At 36.5% G+C, this 18162-nt stretch overlaps 1 protein-coding gene across 1 annotated transcript; it reads right to left on the bottom strand.

Annotated features, from left to right (window-relative positions):
- Nucleotides 1-12230: 12230 nt before the first annotated feature.
- Nucleotides 12231-17983, bottom strand: ppp1cab (protein phosphatase 1, catalytic subunit, alpha isozyme b). Its single transcript, XM_042767369.1, has 7 exons — nucleotides 17665-17983; nucleotides 16327-16458; nucleotides 16006-16236; nucleotides 15170-15274; nucleotides 14504-14727; nucleotides 13606-13740; nucleotides 12231-13306 (listed from the first exon to the last, which is right to left on the bottom strand). The coding sequence occupies exons 1-7, from the start codon at nucleotides 17717-17719 to the stop codon at nucleotides 13190-13192; spliced, it is 999 nt and encodes a 332-aa protein (XP_042623303.1). The 5' UTR covers nucleotides 17720-17983; the 3' UTR covers nucleotides 12231-13189.
- Nucleotides 17984-18162: the final 179 nt, after the last annotated feature.

Genomic DNA, 18162 nt, shown 5'->3' with positions numbered 1-18162 from the left:
TTTTCTTCAGCCTTTGGTGGATGAAAACTAGCCGCAATATATTTTGAGCATGCATCTCCACTCCCCCCTCCTCTTTTGCCTAAAGGGCCAAAGAAATATTAAAAATGAGATATGAAGTAATCATTAATATTAAGCCCACAGCCACTCTTGTCTCTCCAGATGGAAAGCTATAACATATTGTCCTGTTATTACAAAGCATTTGATATTTCTTTGGTATCCTGGTTTCTAAAACCACAAGGAATACAAAATGCATGCATAAAGAAAAGCCAGAATGACTTTTTAGCATTTCACGTTACACTTTTACAGCTGACGTCATACAAGAAAGATTTTAAATTAACCACATCCGCCCTAGAATACCCTGTTGCTAGGTGACCTGACAATAAAATGACTGACTTTGGGATGGTTGGGGGGTCACCTTCATGAATATTTATAGCAAAATGTCTGACGACTGATTCCTGTTTGTTAAGTTTAAGAATGGAGCATCTAAATATCACTAGTGGAATTACTTCAGCCTCCAAAGACTGACATGATATCATTACACAAAGAGTGCATGTGTGTAATAAAAATGTCAGAACAGCCTAAACTGAAATCATTTGTCTGTTTTCATTTGGCTGTTTTTCCCAAGGTCAAGGAAATAAAGCAGGAACACATGTCTGCAGGCTATACATTAGCTCATGCACCTCACAAATTAACCTTCAGACTTCTTCAAACTTCAGCGCTTGGGTTATCATGAACACCCTGATATAATTATACTGCGAATAAAAGTCTTAGCAGCACATTTAAATGAATTCCTTCAGGGTAAAAATAACGACAAATTCCTTTCACTTTGGAGAAGCTTATTCTATATATTGAGTAATTTGGAGATGAAATCTAGAGAATATGATGATTTAATAAGTAAGAGTTTTTGTTTGCTAGAAATGTTCTGGAAAAGTACTTTTAAAAAAGATTCTCTATTGGCATGCTTCCATGCTGAACCTGTTGCATCCATGGAAGCTTACTATTGCACAAAAGGTTCTTTATAAAGGCATATAAGAACTGTCCACTGAATGGTTCTTCGTAGAACCCAAATGATTATTCTATGGAATCACTGCAGGTTTCTTTTTGGAACCTTTTCTTTTCAGAGTGTACCAATGGTAATACTAATACTACACAAATTATATGTAACCCTCTGGTGCTCTTTCATCATTTTTTTTATATTTTCTTTGTTTATTTTTTACAAATTTTTTACTTCATTGGAATGAAACACACACACACATGCACACAAAATCATGGACATAATCTGAAAAGTTTAAATAGTCCTAAAATGTATAGTCACACTCCTTATGCTCAAAAATGACAGCACTGAAAGCAAATGTGAAACAAATTTCATCTAGTGAAAACGTTTGGTACTGCGCCCAAACAAAATCTTACTGAAACCTAATTTTTTAGATATTAACTTGAAATTTGTAACACAGCTTGATTACTGTATATTTACGGCTTAACTAAAACAGGTTTTGGAAAATATATATTTTAGGCTACAAAATTTTTTAAAATTAACTTAAAAGTTCTATAACTTTTTCACTCTTTTTTCACTTTAACAAATATCCGTTTTTTTGGGGTTTAGATCAGAACTGAAAGGAAGTGAAGTGGGAGAGAGATAGGGGATCAGGAAAGGTCCATGAAGTGGGATTCGAACTCAGGACACCTATAGTGCAATTGTGTGCTGCCAACAAAGATATTTATTTTTTTCCACCTTTTTCCACTTCAACAATTATCTAGTGTCTCCATTAAAAGAGACCAAACTAATATGTGCTTCAAAGCATTAAAGATTTAGGACACTTTAATAAGTTGGAAATTTCCTTTTCAGGTCTGTGCTGTGGTACTGCGTGCATACATTTAATTTAGAACAAAATGTTTAAATTGTAAAAAAACAAAATCAAACACTAATTATAAAATAAAAAGCAATCAATAACATAGTTGTGATGAAATAACAGGAGGATGCAAGATGCAAGTAAATAAAGTTTAATTAAGGAAAGTCAGAAGTAAAGACACAGGTCGGGGACAAACACTCAGGTGGTAGTTGAAGCAGGGACGAGATGGCGATCCAGTGGTGGTGCGGTGAAGAGCGTGTAGAGAAACCCCAGGAACCGTGGAACATCCAGACGACACGAAGAACTGACGAAATCCAGACGGAGAGCTGAGCTGAAGAGGCACGAGGACAGGACACACACCGAGGAACAACCACAAAGATCTGACAATATGAGAGGGAATTTACAGGGCATATAAAGGAGGTGGAATCAACGACAGCTGGTGACACTAATCAACACAACGAGTAACCACACCCACACAATTACACTCACGCAGACACCTCAGTGTGAGACAGCCGATTCATGAACCGTGACAATAGTGCATTCATTTAATTGAAATAAAAAAGTATTTTTTATTTTAACCACTTGATGCTCTAGAAAGATGGTTAAATTGATCAAAATATCCTTATTATATCAATCATATTGTTTGATAATTTTCTCACTTCTTCCCATGATAAGTATGTGCATCCTCAAATAATGGAACAAGAAAAATCTACTGTCATAATTATGCAGACTGCAGGTCTGCAGGCTGGGAAATGGCAAGTGTTCTGAGTATGTGCCACGGCTGCAAACCCACAGCTGTTGACACAACGGACCCAGATAGTTTTGATTTGCAGCATGGTTCATTGTGACAGCTCTGGTTTTGGAGGGCCTTTACAGTCAAGGTGCAACACATCAGCATTTTCAAAGAGAAGCAGGGAGACAGTGGTCTAAAGGGAAAATAAAATCAACAGACAAAATTTTAACACAATTAATATTTTTTAATTATCTAATAATTGTCTAATTTTTCTGTTCAAGAGTAACCAGCAGATAAAGTTTCAGAAGGAGGTGTCTATCTTTGCCTTTCTTGAGCTCACTGTTCTCAATGGGCTCCAAAACACTGAATGAAAGTGAGATTTGAAAGGTAATTATATTCTATATTTACTATATTTATGTGACTTTAAATCCATTGTGTAACGATCTACTGTACTATCGCACTCTGACACGGTAGTAACCGAGTGACGCCTACCGTTCACTGCGCGCACTCATTTCAACATAAAGCTCTGGTTCCAGTACAAACCAAAACAAGGATTTCAAGCTTTGCAAGTAGTTTAAAAAAATCGGGAAATGGACCAGAAATACAAAGAAATTAACGAAAAAGGAGTTTCTTCTTTTACCAACGGAGTTGTTGTTCAAGTCAGGGAGAAGAAAGGAGCTTTACGCGCTGCCATCCTCTATATGTCTTACCCAGTAGCTGTCATCTGCCTGTTTCTCAACACATTTGTGCCCGGACTGGGTGAGTACGACGAGATGATTCGCTCGTTTACACACAACCACCTGACCTGCGAGAAATAACACTGTAGCCTACTTACACCCGAAATAAACGACATTCCATCAACAAGTTCTTTCAGTGCGCGCTTTAAGTCATTTAAATTTGCTTTGAATATAATACAATTTAAATATATCTGTACTACATGCTTGCAATTATTGTTTATATACTTTGATAAACGCTTATTGTATGTTTTCATTAATTTAATTTATTCATGCATTCCTTAATACGTTTTATTATGTTTTTGGTGATATTTTTGCGTGGGGCATGAAGTCAAACGTGTGGGTGGTACAATGAAGAAAAAGTCTTATCAAAAGGCTGAAAATCTCAACAAGATGACCCTTGAGTAGGTTTAAAAATGCATGATATTTGTGAATATAGTGATTAATATGCTTACACTGTAGTCAAATAAGAGGTATATGTTGTTACTTTATGTTAATTTTTGTTAGAAATTATTTTTCAATATGAATTAAAAGATTATATTTGTAACAGTCAGGCACGTGTTTTAATATAGATAATTTTTTTATTATCATGAACAACATTATTGAGCCATAAAGCACCAAAACACACTTGGAGTGTGAACAGGACCAGACACGAACAGGACCAGATTGTGTTTCTCGCTGACATTTAGGTCAAGATTCGGTCCGTTCATCCATCTCGATATTGTCATTTTTCCAACTTGATTCTCAGTCATGTTAGTTTGGTCTAAGTAATTGCTAATCTCTGGTATCTGGTCATGTGTGTGATCAACTTTTGTGAGTTTCATCTTCTTTCATCCAACACGCCTCTTTTCTTAATTGCCAATAGATTGAGCCAAGATGTTAGTCTTCAAAGACCAGATGGGCTGTTTTATTTTCTCTTTAAGATTTCTATTACCACTGCATTAGACAGACACATTTAAAACATCACTTTGTAGCTTGCAATTTTAAAAGAATAAAAGCACATATGGCAGAAGAATATTGATCTCCCTTATGTCTAATAAGGCTGGGAAGTCTTTGAAAAATGCTAGTAGTAGTAACAAAAGGATCATACGTCTGGTTATTTTGCAGCAGAGTCTTTCAATACAAAAGCATTGTGCTGCAACTTTACCCTGAATACTGCTAATATGTGCCTGGTTAATTGTCTTGATAGGTGAGCTGATACCATGTTGCTCCCTCCCTTGTCTTTTATGGATAATGCAATACATCAAGATATCTCTTCTTTTTAACCCCACGGATATGGATTACCCCTTTTTGTTAACGGGAATTGACAGATTTTACTAATTGATTAGATTTCAATTCACAAGCTTCTCTACTTGATTCAGATTTCAGTTTGTTTGGATATATTTATTCAATTTATTGAGTTGTGTACAAATATTTAAAGTTTAAATAAAGCATTTTTTAAATCAGTTTTTCATATTTCTACTCCAATTTGTTGTTAAAATCCAAACATTTAAACTGTGGTTGTCCTATGACAAATTTATTAAAACTTGCAATAAATGAGATGCCAATAACAGGTTAGTTTGAGTGTGTTTTCTGAGGTAAAGGTAACGTGACGCATTGTTTACGAACTGTTTTTTTTGACGACTTTTTGCATTTGAAACACAACATGAGTGAATACATGAGACATGATACATTTCAGTACGTTGTATTGTTTTTATTTAAAATACCTTCTGATGTTCATGTTTATTTTGTACTATAACTAGTAGTAAAAAGAAGAGATAATTGGTTAATCTCTGCACTGCCAATTGAACTCAGGCGTTAAATCACATCACATCACATTAAATTGATATTGGTTCTTCAAAATGAGAATCAATTAAAGGTGCAGTAAGCAATTTCTGAGAAACGCTTTTGAAAGTGAATCAGACCAAGCACCAAAACACACTTGTAGCCAATCAGCACTAAGGACATGTTTGTGAATTTGGGAGCGGACATATCAAGACATGATCCTTTTAAGTATGGTCATGATTGTTTTGTTGATTTCAAATAACAATAGCGTTTTTTTAGAAATCACTTACTGCACATTTAAAAACTGGTAATCGATATTGTCAAGCCAGCCCTACTTTTACCAGGGCATGGGAAATATGCCCAGACGTATGCATCCAGGACATTTGCAGAGCTTGGAATCCATCTCTGACAGTTGCAGTTAGATTGAACATACAGTAATCAACCTGGTGACCGCATCACTCAACCACTTGTGGCCCTCTGGTGTTTATGTCAATATTGGTTTCATTCATCAGGATACCCCCATTGGACCCTTGCCTCAAGTCATCTAATCTTGCAGTCCACTTCAGCATAGCCTTTCCTCCTCAAGTTTCAGCCAGTCCCTCTGGAGTCTGGAGGACATGGAGTGCTTTTGGAGGATGCAAGCGTTCAGTATGAATCAGTGCATATGCTGTATAAATACTTACAGAGCAAACATGCATTCTACAGGCAGTAATGTGCCTGTCTCCTATCATCTGTGCATGTGGGCATGGTTTACTGAGCTCCTGTCTGCTGCACAGTTGCTCATACATAAACTAGAGCAGAATATTATGACAAGAGAGCCCATGTTTGGAGGACGATTATACAAGGGAAAATGCCAAGAGCCAAATGGGGCTCTCTTGAGCACACAGTCTGCGCTCGGGTTGTCAGACACCATTACCACTCTAGTTAGTGAGTCATGCTGGACAACCTGCTTTCCTCACCTTTAATTGCCAATACTTTGCAGGGCATGTGTTGGATGATTCAAATCACCAAATCATGCTAATTTACATGTGCACAAACTGAGGGTCTAATTAATAGATTTCATGTCCAAACAATGACAACAGCTCTGCATCTGGGTTATTGCAGCAATGTTGCATTAAACAGTTCTTTGATGCTAATAATGCAATAAGCATACTTTTAAATAAGTTGCTTCAGACACTGTGAAACAAAGCTAAAAATTTTTGCTTTGGATGATTTGGAATTTGAAGTAAAATTTGCATAAATTCAAAGAACTAGAAATTTTACCTAAAACAGCAAAGTTTGTCAGGGCCAACTTTGAATTTTGCATGGATGGATGGATAGATATTTTATCATATTTAATAAATGATCTTTTGTAGACCAGGGTGGAAAAACACTTCATTTCCCATAATGCATTACCTGTACTGAATCACTGTGAGCTGCAATTTAGTAAATCCCTCTTTTTGTTTAATTGTTTTAAACAATTTTTCCTATCCAACACTGCAGATTTAAAATTAAATTATGACATTGGACTCCTGACTGGCATTTTTTAACACCTTTTTTTCAGCCATTCTGAAAATCTGTGGCATCAAAATTATTTTGACAGTTGGATTCACAGCTGTTTAATTTTAGGCTTGCATGGTCATTTGCACCATTTCTTCAGGCAAACTAGAAAAATCGGGTTTTATTTCAGGCTTGTGTGACCAAATATGTAACCCTTTCTAAAATATATCTGGTTTAGATGTAATCAGATATGGACAGAATTTCATCCAAAGAAAGTAGGTTCTCATGGTCTAAAAGTGGAAAACTTTTGACTTCTCATCTTGACCTGATCTGAATCTTAAATGGGAACTCTTTTCACATGGAAAAAAAGAAAAAAAAATTTTGTGGTGAGCATGTAGATTTCTGTCATTTAATACATCCATGGGAAGGATAATAAAGTGCTTTCCAAAAATAGAGGGAAATATATAGTGAAAATCATACAAAACCCTTGTTTGAAATGAACTGTACTTAAAATTTGTACAGTATACTAAAATTTGAGTATAATTTAAAAATGTGAGAATTGAAGTGCAAAGAAAAGACAAACGTCGACCACTTCAGATGCATTTTGCTCCAGAAACACAGCTAAAGCGGAATGTCCTGAATAATTTATTCTAGAATTAAAACTCAAAACCAACTTAACATCTTCATGTCTCCACTTAATATTCACTTTATCAGTAAGATATTCATCATTCTCTACCTCACATTGACATACTGACAGTGTCAACCTGTTTGCACATTTGCCTCTTGTACATTCCTGTGTATCTTAATATTTAAGACTACAGTATAATGCACATATGCACATTGCCTCTTGTACACCCCTGGGTCTCTTAATATTTAACTACAGTGTACTTTCATGCACATTATTTTCCATTCTATATTTAATTCCACAGTATACATCTTTTTCATATTTTATTCTTATATTTTTATTGTTTACTTTTATTTCATTGTTTCATAGCTATATTTCTGTATATTTTCATCTGTGTTGTATTCTTTAATAACTGCACTGTCCATGGAGCGGACCTGACTCACGTTTCACTGCTGGTTATATATACTCTATCGTGTATGTGACAAATAAAAATCTTGAATCTTGAATCTTTTTCTTTTTTTCTTTTTTTGCTTTCATTTTCCCATTTTCACAAGATATTTCTACCCAACCAGGAATGTACAGTAAATCACATTAACCAGAGATTTGAAAATGACAGAAGTCTTTTCAGTGATATAAACTTGCTGACAAAACAGTGTAAACCATTTTAAGTTGGTTTCCTGGACTTCTACTGGTTTAGCTGGTTGGCCAGTTTAGGTGAAGACCACCTTAGGCTGGTTTAAACTATTTTATCAGCAGGACAATTTGAGAGATTTGTGTTGCTCATGCTGATGCCATCCCAGCACTCATTGAACTGAACAGCCCTGGTGCTCTTCTAGGTTACATGACAGCAGATGCCAGCAGAAGCCTGCCTGCCTGTCTCCTCTAAGATTGAAAGAGGTAGATAAGCCAGCAAATGAATTCATTCCAAGGGGGTCCTTCAAAATGCACTTAAACGGGAAAAAAACAAAAAACAAAAGTATGGTTATTGTTTTAGATTGCATTACTTTTAGACCTTTAATAATAAGTTAAAAGCTTCTTTTAAGATTTTCATAAAGCAAACAGAATTACAGAGGAAAAAGACATGCAGAGGAGCCTGTGACTGTCAGGTAGAGGACTCTTCTATGGAACCTTGACTCTCTTGTGGATTCAAGCTAAAAAATAAACTGACTGCAGAGGTCAACTGTGTAGTGGTGCTTTAATATGCTGTTTTACTTTACTCTTTTCATTGTGTTAACATTCAGAGCTTTGCAATTCAAATTTAAGATGAGTCTAAAATCAAATGCTTTTAAGTATGAACGAAATTGAACAAAATTTCCTCTCAGCCTTTGATGAAGTATGTTACATGGGTGTGAAGGTGTGAACTATAAAAATATTCCCTGATATACTACTAGCTTAGAGTTGTACTTTGCCCTTTTTTTTTTTGTAACGGACATAACAGCTGTGAAAATTAAATAACATCAGGTCTTTAATTTAAACACAACAACTCAAGTTGTCAATAAGTTTATTTTTAATTTTTTTAATTTATGCTTTTATTCAGCAAGGATGTATTAAATTGATTAAAAAAATGTGAACACATTTATAATTTATGATAATTACTTATTATAATTTATAATGACTTACCATCACTTGGATAAATAACATTTTTTAAATGAATTAAAATAGAAAACACTTTTAAATTGTAATAATACTTCTCCATATAACAGTTTTTTTTTTCCTAAACAAGTAAAGTATTCTTGATAACCATAAGATATTCTTTTAAATACATAAAAAATGTGACAGACCCCAAACTTTTGAATGGTAGCCTGGCTCTTAGTTCAGTTCTCTGTCACCATGATACTTCATATGCCAATATAATGCTTATTTGACATATTGCGGTTTGCATGCATTATAGTAGGCAAGTATGTGCATATTTGGACAATGTTAGATTTGAACTAGAGGGCCAGACTCAAAAGATTTATTTTATTAAATTGCAGCTAATAGATTCAATTCAGTTACAGTATTATACATGATTACCAGAATGAGGGCACAGTTGATGTTTTTGTGACAATAGTTAGCTTAGAGAGCAGAAAAATGGCTTTCAGCACAACATTTTTGGCCGCAGATAGAAGACCACTGAGCGCTGTAACTTCTAATTTTATACAGACGGTCTCTTCATTCACAAAATGAGATGAATGGGATAACATCATTCAGAGACTGTTATTGGTTTCATTTTTAATACAGCTGTGCTGTGGCAGTCAGTAGAGACACCCGATAATTACACTGGTGCTCTTGCTTCAGATTACAGCTGTAAGATTTGCAGTGTGATTAACGACCAAGACTATATTAGCGATAAACAGCAAAACCAGTGAACTGAAAAAAATTGATTGTAATATTTGGCAAGCACAAGTTCATCGCAATTTTTACTTTTGGGGTAATGAAAATGACTCAAGTTGTTCCCCTTATGGGGTTTCCATATCACAAATTGTTCTAGCATGCTTTCTAATTTCCGATCTTCTCAAGTCCCAGTCACTCCAAGTGAAATTGTCACTTAAAGTCTGTATTAAATGAGCAGTACTGGTGCTTTGAGTCTCATAAAAGAGAGTTTTATCCCAAATGACTCTCTCTTCGAAAGGGATTGAACAGCCAGTAAATGACTGATGAATAATCAGCTTCTCACAGAATGGCTGAAAATTGTGATGGCTGCAGGCCGTCAGACTGAATTTGTCGGGTCTCCTCACAAGCTGTCTTGGATCTCATCCTTGAGCTGTTATAAATAGAGGAAATTTTCAATTTCCGGAATGGTCGCTGTGCATGTTTCCTAGGCCTACCTTGAGGCTAATCCTTCACCCCGCTTTCCAAATGACTCTGTTATACATCAAGCTCTCGGGCCTAGTTTAGTCACCACCCGAGCACCAAACACAGCGTGCATAATGTTAAATGTTAGAGAGGTGTTGTATGTATTCTGCTTATAGTGGAATGTGGAAAATGGTTCTAGAATTAATTTAAAAAACAAACAAATGGTACTTATGGCATCGCTGCAAATACCCCCTTTTTGCTACCTGTAAGTATTTAAGAATAATCGTAATTATAATTAACATTTAGTTTTTTCCATCAACATCCACACTGCTATTTCTTTTCTTTAGTCATGTATATTAATGTATAGGGTAGCCTATAAATAACCATTTGATGCATGTAGTATATTTTTACACAGTAAAAAATATACAGCATTTATTTGACTAAAATACCAGAATCATCAGCAAGCTGACTAGATAGATATCTAGATACATAGTGTGGATAACGTTTATATGGTTGCCCACAGAACCTGTTGGCTATTGACTAAATATCAGCAATCCTATTCTTTCTGGGTTAGATGGCTGACTACCCCCTCACCCAGTTGCCTCATGGCTTCACTGTAGACACAGGTTGCTAATTCACTTTGTCCTTAGAAAGGACTGGGAAGGATTGCTCTAGGGCTGGATATTTGATTTGAGTTTTTTGATGTTGTTGTTTGCCTTTCTTATTTGTGCATACAACAAATTACAATTCCATGCATTAATATGGCATTACATTACTGACAGTGACTGCTTGATTGTTACATGTTTTGTGGATTTGCAGTTTTATTCTTTTGATCAAATGAGACATGCTGTAATAGTGCTCTTGTGGTGTATGTTGGTTCATTTGCCATGTACTCTTGTATTGTCATGTTTGGTGAGCTCCAAAAAAAAGGAATGATTTTGCAGGGGATTTGTCTCTAGTTTTGTGTTTTGTTAGGGTCCTTCTCACTTCTTAGCATGAGACAGTACCTGCAAAAAAATCATGCTGCACAGGTAGACCAGTTCCTCCAGAATGGCACATCCATACATGCCATCACAAGGAGGTTTGGTGTATTTCCCAGCAAAGTCTCAAGCACATGGAGGAAATGCCAGGTGACGGACGTTGCACAAAGAGAGCTGGACAGGGACGTAGAAAAGCAACAACCCAGCAGCAGGACCAGTATATACCACCCTCAATACCACGACTGAGGTGCCCTTGAGCAAGGCACCAAACCCCCAACTGCTCCCCGGGCGCCGCAGCATAAATGGCTGCCCACTGCTCCGGGTGTGTGTTCACTGCTGTGTGTGTGCACTTTGGATGGGTTAAAAGCAGAGCACGAATTCCGAGTATGGGTCACCATACTTGGCTGTATGTCACGTCACTTTCACTTTATATGGCAGTACCAAAATTGGCAGGTTTACCATTGGCTCCATGGATGAGAGCAGGTTCACAGGGCATGTGAAAGACGTGAACGAGTCTGGAGATTCCTTCTGCCTGCAACGTCATCAATCATGACCAGTTTGGAAGTGGGTCACTGAAGGAATTTCACTGGGAGTGACACAAACCTTCACATGCAAGCCAATGGTTCCATTTTTTTTTTTTTTTTTTTTAACTTCAATTTTCCGTGTGATTTTGAATTTAACTGTCAGTGGATTGAAGATTTTGGATTCCATTGACCATTGTCACATCATTTTATTCTCAATGAATTACACATTGCATATAAGACTTTCAACTTGAATATTTAGTTCATCAAGATTCAATGAAAGATTTATGCGTTCCCATTATTATTATTATTGGTCGTAGAATGTTCTAAAAAGTTGCCTTTTTAGTCTTCAGATTTGAATCTCATTGAAAATATTTGGTAGAATTTGAAGAAAACAGTGGCAATATGAAAACCAGAGATTATCGGTGATCTGGAAGCTTTTTTCAAATGAGGAATAGGCTGCAGTACTGACATGAAAGAAGATTCTAAACGCTTACAGGCAGTGTTTATTTTAAGTTATAAAGAATAAAAGATTCTGTACAAAACTTGACTTTTGGGGGTTGAATAATTTTGATTTCAACTGTAGCTCTGTTCGTGTTGTAATTAGACAGTTATCATAATGATGAGGAAGCTAGCAAATCAGAATGGATTGTCCTATTTTCAAAAAAAAAAAAAAAAAAAAAAAAAAAAAAAAAAAAGTCTCAATTAGTTTAACACTCATCTTAGAAGGCACTCAATATTCATGGACAGAAAACAAAAACAAGAAAAATTTGCACCAGATTCTCACTTTATTGTCTAAATTCATGACTACTTTTAAAAAAAAGAGAGAGAAAAAAAAAGTCCTTTTAACAGGAAAAGGTGAGCTTTGCAGTTTACGAAGTGGCACACAGCCACAAATCACAAAAAAAAAAAAAAAAAAAAAAAAAACCCGGGAACAGTGCATTTCTGTGCAAAATGAAACAGCGATGGCACCCACTTTGCAGACATTCACACTTGGTATTCTTTGCACACTGTACATGATTGTAATCTTTATTAAAAAAAAAAAAAAAATTCCACAGGCCAGGCTAAATACTACCTGAGTGTGCAGTTTGAAGCAAAGGTTGCGCCAAAATAGCTATATGACAAAACCCGCAGGATGCCGTCAATAACTACTGTAAACAGACAAGCACTTGGACGAAGTTTCACATTAAGAAGACTGCCAGTGATTTGCACGTTCAAGAGCACAATCACCTCCTTCCAGATTGCTTTAGAGCTAAAGGGGAATGGAAAAGTCCATCCCCACAGTGGGAATGAAAAGCTGGACCCTGAGGCTTGGTCTAAAGAGAAGGGCGTCACATAGGTCCAATAAATGGCCTAAAAAGGATTATCACGTTATGGCTGAAGACATGAAGATATATTACAAGGAAATTGACCAGAACAGCTAAAAACACAGTAGAAGGTGTGCAATTACCAGAGAAAGAGAAAAAAGAAACTCTCATACACAAACTCATGCTACAAAACCTTTTTCTACAAAAACACACTTTTTTTTTTAACATACAAAACCAACACTCCACAGGGGCATTTCATTCAAATACACACATATGACCGCTCAGATTCCCAGGAGTCTCGTCTTGACAGAGACAGCTAAAAAAAGCCCTGCACTGATTTGGTGTTTGGAGTTGAAGAGGAGAAGGAGAAGGAGAGGTAGAATGATGAACAGAATGTATAGGCGCATTGCAGTAGTTGATGTTATTTCTTCACTTTGCCACCCTTGGCAGCGTTTCGTGGAGGAGTTACAGGTCTACCAGATCCAAATCCTCCTGCACCTCCATACGACAGCATTTTCTTCTCCGCTGGTTTCAGAATCTGACAGAAACAGAGAATCATTAAAATTCATTTATCAGGTACAATGTATAATGAGGTTAGGCTTCCTACTGAATATTTATATTGAATATTTTGTTGCATGTAAATAAACCAAGATTGGAAATATTTAATCCAATCTTGTCGTTTGGCATGCTCTTTATACACTGAACTCATATTAATTAAATATTTAGTACAATTTCACAGATTTTCTTTAGGAATCTGTCAATTTTGCCCAAAGGTGAGCAATTGGCATCCCTGGTAGCTACTAGTTAAAAAAAAAAAAAAAAAGAACACATTCAAACCTGAAATGAGCACATCAGGGTCTCATCAACACTCATCATAGCACCTGCGTTGTCAAACTCTCCGCAGTAGTTGGGAGCTGAGAAAAGTGTGACTAACTGTCTCTTAGCGAAGAACTCATAGCCATCCTCCACCACCTGTTCAAAAAGCACATGATTTATGCGTCACAAATGCTGCACGAAAAGACTATGTTATTACCACTAGTGATGAGCACTGTAAAACACTGCTTTTGTGAAGCGTAGAAATGTTTGTGAATTGTTTTAAACCAGCGATTCTGAGCAGATGAAAATGCCAAAGTCATATGAAATCAGTAAATACGGCTTTATTACATAACTTTTGAAATTTCAATGGTTTGCTAGTGGGGGCGATCTCTGTGAACCCATGAACCAATGTATTATCTGTTTTTTACCTGACCTCTGATCTGTTTTATAAATGTGTCATTCAACATTTATAACAACACATTTGTATAATAAACAGGAAGCATTATAGTTGATACTCTCTTACTGGGCTATTAACCGAGCTCTCTATAGAACATAAGCCCTATAATTTAATAAAATAACATTGTACACACACTTCATATTTAAGGGTAACAGATGATTTGTTAATTGCACTGAATATAATATACTTTGAATAAAACATTTGCAACTGTATAGTACACATTAGTATAATGCAGTATGTATAGTATAGACTTTAATGCCATGTCAGCATATGCAACTGTTTGTAAAAGGTGTATTTAACGCATGTTTGGGCTGAGTTTTCACTGCATTTACACTCTTCTGATCAGCAGTGCCTGGTAATCGAGACAAACCCATGAAATACTGCTCTTCAATCAAGATATGGTGCTTTTGGCTACATACAGACAATGTGATGACACTACATTCAATAAGCTACATTGCTTACCTGGTGGGCCCTACATATGAGGTCCATGTCATGTTTGTGGAGGAACTTGGCCACAATATCAGACCCAAAGGTGAAAGAGACACCACGGTCATTCTCTCCCCAGCCCATGACATCTTTATCTGGGTCAGCCCAGAGCAGATCACAGAGCAAACCCTGGTCAGGGACGTCTGTGGGCCTCATCACACGTCGGATCTGCTCCATAGATTGCAGGTCTGGAGAAAGACCTGGGGGTAAAGGATCATTCAACTACAGTTTAGAAAGAATATTTTGAATTCATCCACACTAAGCACATCAAGCCTTAAGTCCACCATTCATTGACTATTTCATAAACCTGTCCATGTGATAAATGCACATTTTACAGGAAAAGCTATTGTGTGCTTTATAACACTGCAGACCTTAACACAATATGCTGTTGCTAGGTTCTATTTGTTAGAAATACAATATTTCATATGTTGGTTATGCTGATGCCTCAACTTATGACTTTACCTACATGTCAGAAATTCTGCAACAATGTAAATTCTAAATAAATACGATCATTAACCTTATAATCATTAAGGGAATGCTACATTTCTCCATTGTCCAAAATTACTCCTTTCAGACAAGCATTTGATAATTTTGTAACAGTCTTTAAAGATTCTTCAAACCTCAAGAAAACTTCTGACTTACCTCCATGACAACAAAAAATCTTTTCATCCACGATAGCAGCTACTGGTAAGCAATTGAAACAGTCCGTGAATGTCTTCCAAAGCTTGATGTTATACCTCCTTTTACCTACCAAAAAAAACAAAAAAAAAACATGGTGATTTGCATTCAGGTATATGCCTCACACTTGTAATTTAGTTTGCTTGGTTGTTTTGGTCCATACCAAAAAAGAAAATTATACATTTGCTTAGCGTTCACATTTGTTTTTTGGTTTGTTGAGATGTCTTTGGTTTGTTTAGGTCAATGCTGCATTTGTATTTCAATTGAACATGGACCGGACCCACTTTTTCAGCAGTCTCTGTTCGCTCGTTTGGTGCACGCCAGGGTTCAGATGGCAGCATTCACACTTATTCAAATGAACTGCATTGTGATTAGAGCAAAATTATTAGAGCAACCGCACCAATGTTTGTTTTAATCAAACCAAACCTGCCAAATGTGAATGCACCCTAAATTATCTCTTAATCTTGTAGTTAATCTCCATTTAGTCTGTCTGTAAGTTGCATTCCTAAATGCATGCACTCACAGCACGTGCAGAGGAGTTCCCTGCATTTACTGTGACCTGAGCTACTCTGAGGCAATGAAAACACCAGATGACATGATGCTTTGCTTTGATTAGAGGGTATCCCCTCCTTCCACACACTCCCCCTATTTAACATGATAAACAGGCTCAGTAGTTTATATGATCCAAATGCTTCAACTTAAGCAAAACTTATAAACTGAATAGTAAATAGCTTTACACAGGGAGACCTTCAGACCATGACCCAAGCTTTTGATCAAACCAAACACCCCCATATACTCACATTCATCATAAAATCCATATATCCTGTTGATGGAGGCACATTCATGGTTTCCTCTGAGAAGAAAGAAGTTCTCTGGATATTTGACCTTGTAGGCAAGCAGCAGGCAGATGGTCTCCAGTGACTGCTTGCCTCGGTCTACATAGTCTCCCAGAAACAGGTAGTTACTCTCTGGAGGATATCCTCCATACTCAAAAAGCCTGAGCAGGTCATAGTACTGACCATGAACATCACCTGCAGAAAGAAATAGAGAAATTATTTTTTTCTTAATAAAGCTCCATCAGAACTAAAATAAAAACTTGTGTACAGTTATCAGAACTTTACCACAAATTTTGAGTGGGGCCTCCAGTTCCAGCAGTATCGGCTGACTAAGGAAGATTTCCCGCGATTTCAGACACAATCCACGAATCTCTTGCTCAGTTAACTGAACATTTTTACCAGGTCTGGAGCCCTTCACTGAAAATCCAAACAGAAAAAAAAAATCATCCATAAAAGCATTATGAATACCAAATACATATTTGAGTATGTATCTCTATGTGTGTAAAGAACTGTGTTGTGAGGTCTGCTGTTGCATGACAAAAAAAACAGACAACAGGGCCATGAAACATCAGCTCTCTCATCTACTTAAAAGACTGATGTAATAATAATAAGATAAAGTTTTAAACAAATGTGATGTAATACTAGGCCTATAATACTATAATGCAACACTTTACATTAAACACACATGGTATTTTTACGATGCTACAGTTTTCTTCATCCATATTGCATTGCTAAATAATTTGAAAACCATAAATATTAGTATTCATGTATGAATGGGTAAATGCATGAATTTCCCACATCTAGCATATATAATCCATAAATCGCGATATAATTTAAAAATGCCCATCTCCCACAGAAAACTGAACAGAGAGAAAAAAACAAAACAATATTACTCCTCTCTCAATGTTTACCTCGTTCATCCACTGGAGAGCCAGAAGAATTGCAATAACTGACTAATACTCTCATTCTTATGATAGCCTGATATTTTGATATTTATCTTCTCCTGTTCTCCTAGTTTCTGGATCCTTTGACCCACCCGTGAATATATCTTCCAATGGTGTGTATTTTTGTTTTGTTGTATTTATTGACAATATACTGAACTCAAAGTTTTTTATTTCCCTTGATTTTAACTAATAGGCTTGTGACAATGTTGGACACTGAAGCATCACGCTGGAACGCAGGTAACGACACTTTGACTGTATTTCCTACCATCAGGAGAACAATCAACTGTTGTTGATGTATTACTGTCAAAGGCATTTCTACCATCACTACTTGTCAATCTGGTAGCAACCTTAAAGAAGGGGTAATAATCAGGGGGTCAAAATTTGGCACAACACCGGTGACATTCTCCTAGTGGCTTTCTCCGTTTCCGAACGCGACAACTGACGCACTGCGCATGCGCTGAACTTTTGTTCGGATTATAGTCAATTAACATACGAATGAAAATTTGAATTGGATTGATAGTGTTACGTATTTACACCTAATACTACACAGCTACACATACGTTCGATTGCAGATGACGAATTGAACACAAATAAAATAATACGTTTTCAGAAGCTTAATCACTATTTAAACACGATAAAAAGGCACAGTTTGTAATAAGAAAAAATAACGCCTCATTACCCTCCAAAAGGCGCTGGATGATCGAATCGATGTTTAACTTGTCCGAATCAGCCATTTTGTCGCTCGCTGGAGATTAGCCGGCTAAAAGAGGCAGGAACAAGACGACCCAGGAAACCGCCCGATACAGTTACACGACAATAACTCAAAAACAAACCTCTATAAAAGAAGATCACACTACTTATAGTATTCCTGAGTTCATATTATGATATTATTGCCGTGAATGGTCCCTTCAACAGCTCGTTGCGTGAGGTAAACTAGCACCACGACCGCGCTGACGGTTGTAGGAAACGCTGAAGGGGCGGGGTAGACACTAAATCGCGTATCTGATTGGTTATTCTCGACTCATGACGAACGCTTCAAATGCAGATCCGAAGAGCCAATAGGATATTCTCTGTGTCAGTCTTTTCTATATTTAATCGTAACAAGCAAATTAAAACCACATTCATCAGTGAGTGTGTAATCTTAAACGATGTTAACCCTAGTCATTATAGCGATGTA

This window comes from Cyprinus carpio, chromosome A12 (genome assembly GCF_018340385.1).
Source record: "Cyprinus carpio isolate SPL01 chromosome A12, ASM1834038v1, whole genome shotgun sequence".
Classification (NCBI taxonomy): domain Eukaryota; kingdom Metazoa; phylum Chordata; class Actinopteri; order Cypriniformes; family Cyprinidae; genus Cyprinus; species Cyprinus carpio.
This window is presented reverse-complemented; position numbering and strand designations above follow the sequence as displayed.

Excerpts from the sequence above, each read along its gene's own strand:
- ppp1cab (XM_042767369.1), bottom strand. The coding sequence starts at position 17,719 with ATGGCTGATTCGGACAAGTTAAACATCGATTCGATCATCCAGCGCCTT. Across the intron at positions 14,728-15,169 it reads GATTTTTTGTTGTCATGGAG|GTCTTTCTCCAGACCTGCAA; the intron begins GTAAGTCAGAAG and ends CTTTACCCCCAG. Across the intron at positions 13,741-14,503 it reads TCATATGTAGGGCCCACCAG|GTGGTGGAGGATGGCTATGA; the intron begins GTAAGCAATGTA and ends CTTTTTGAACAG.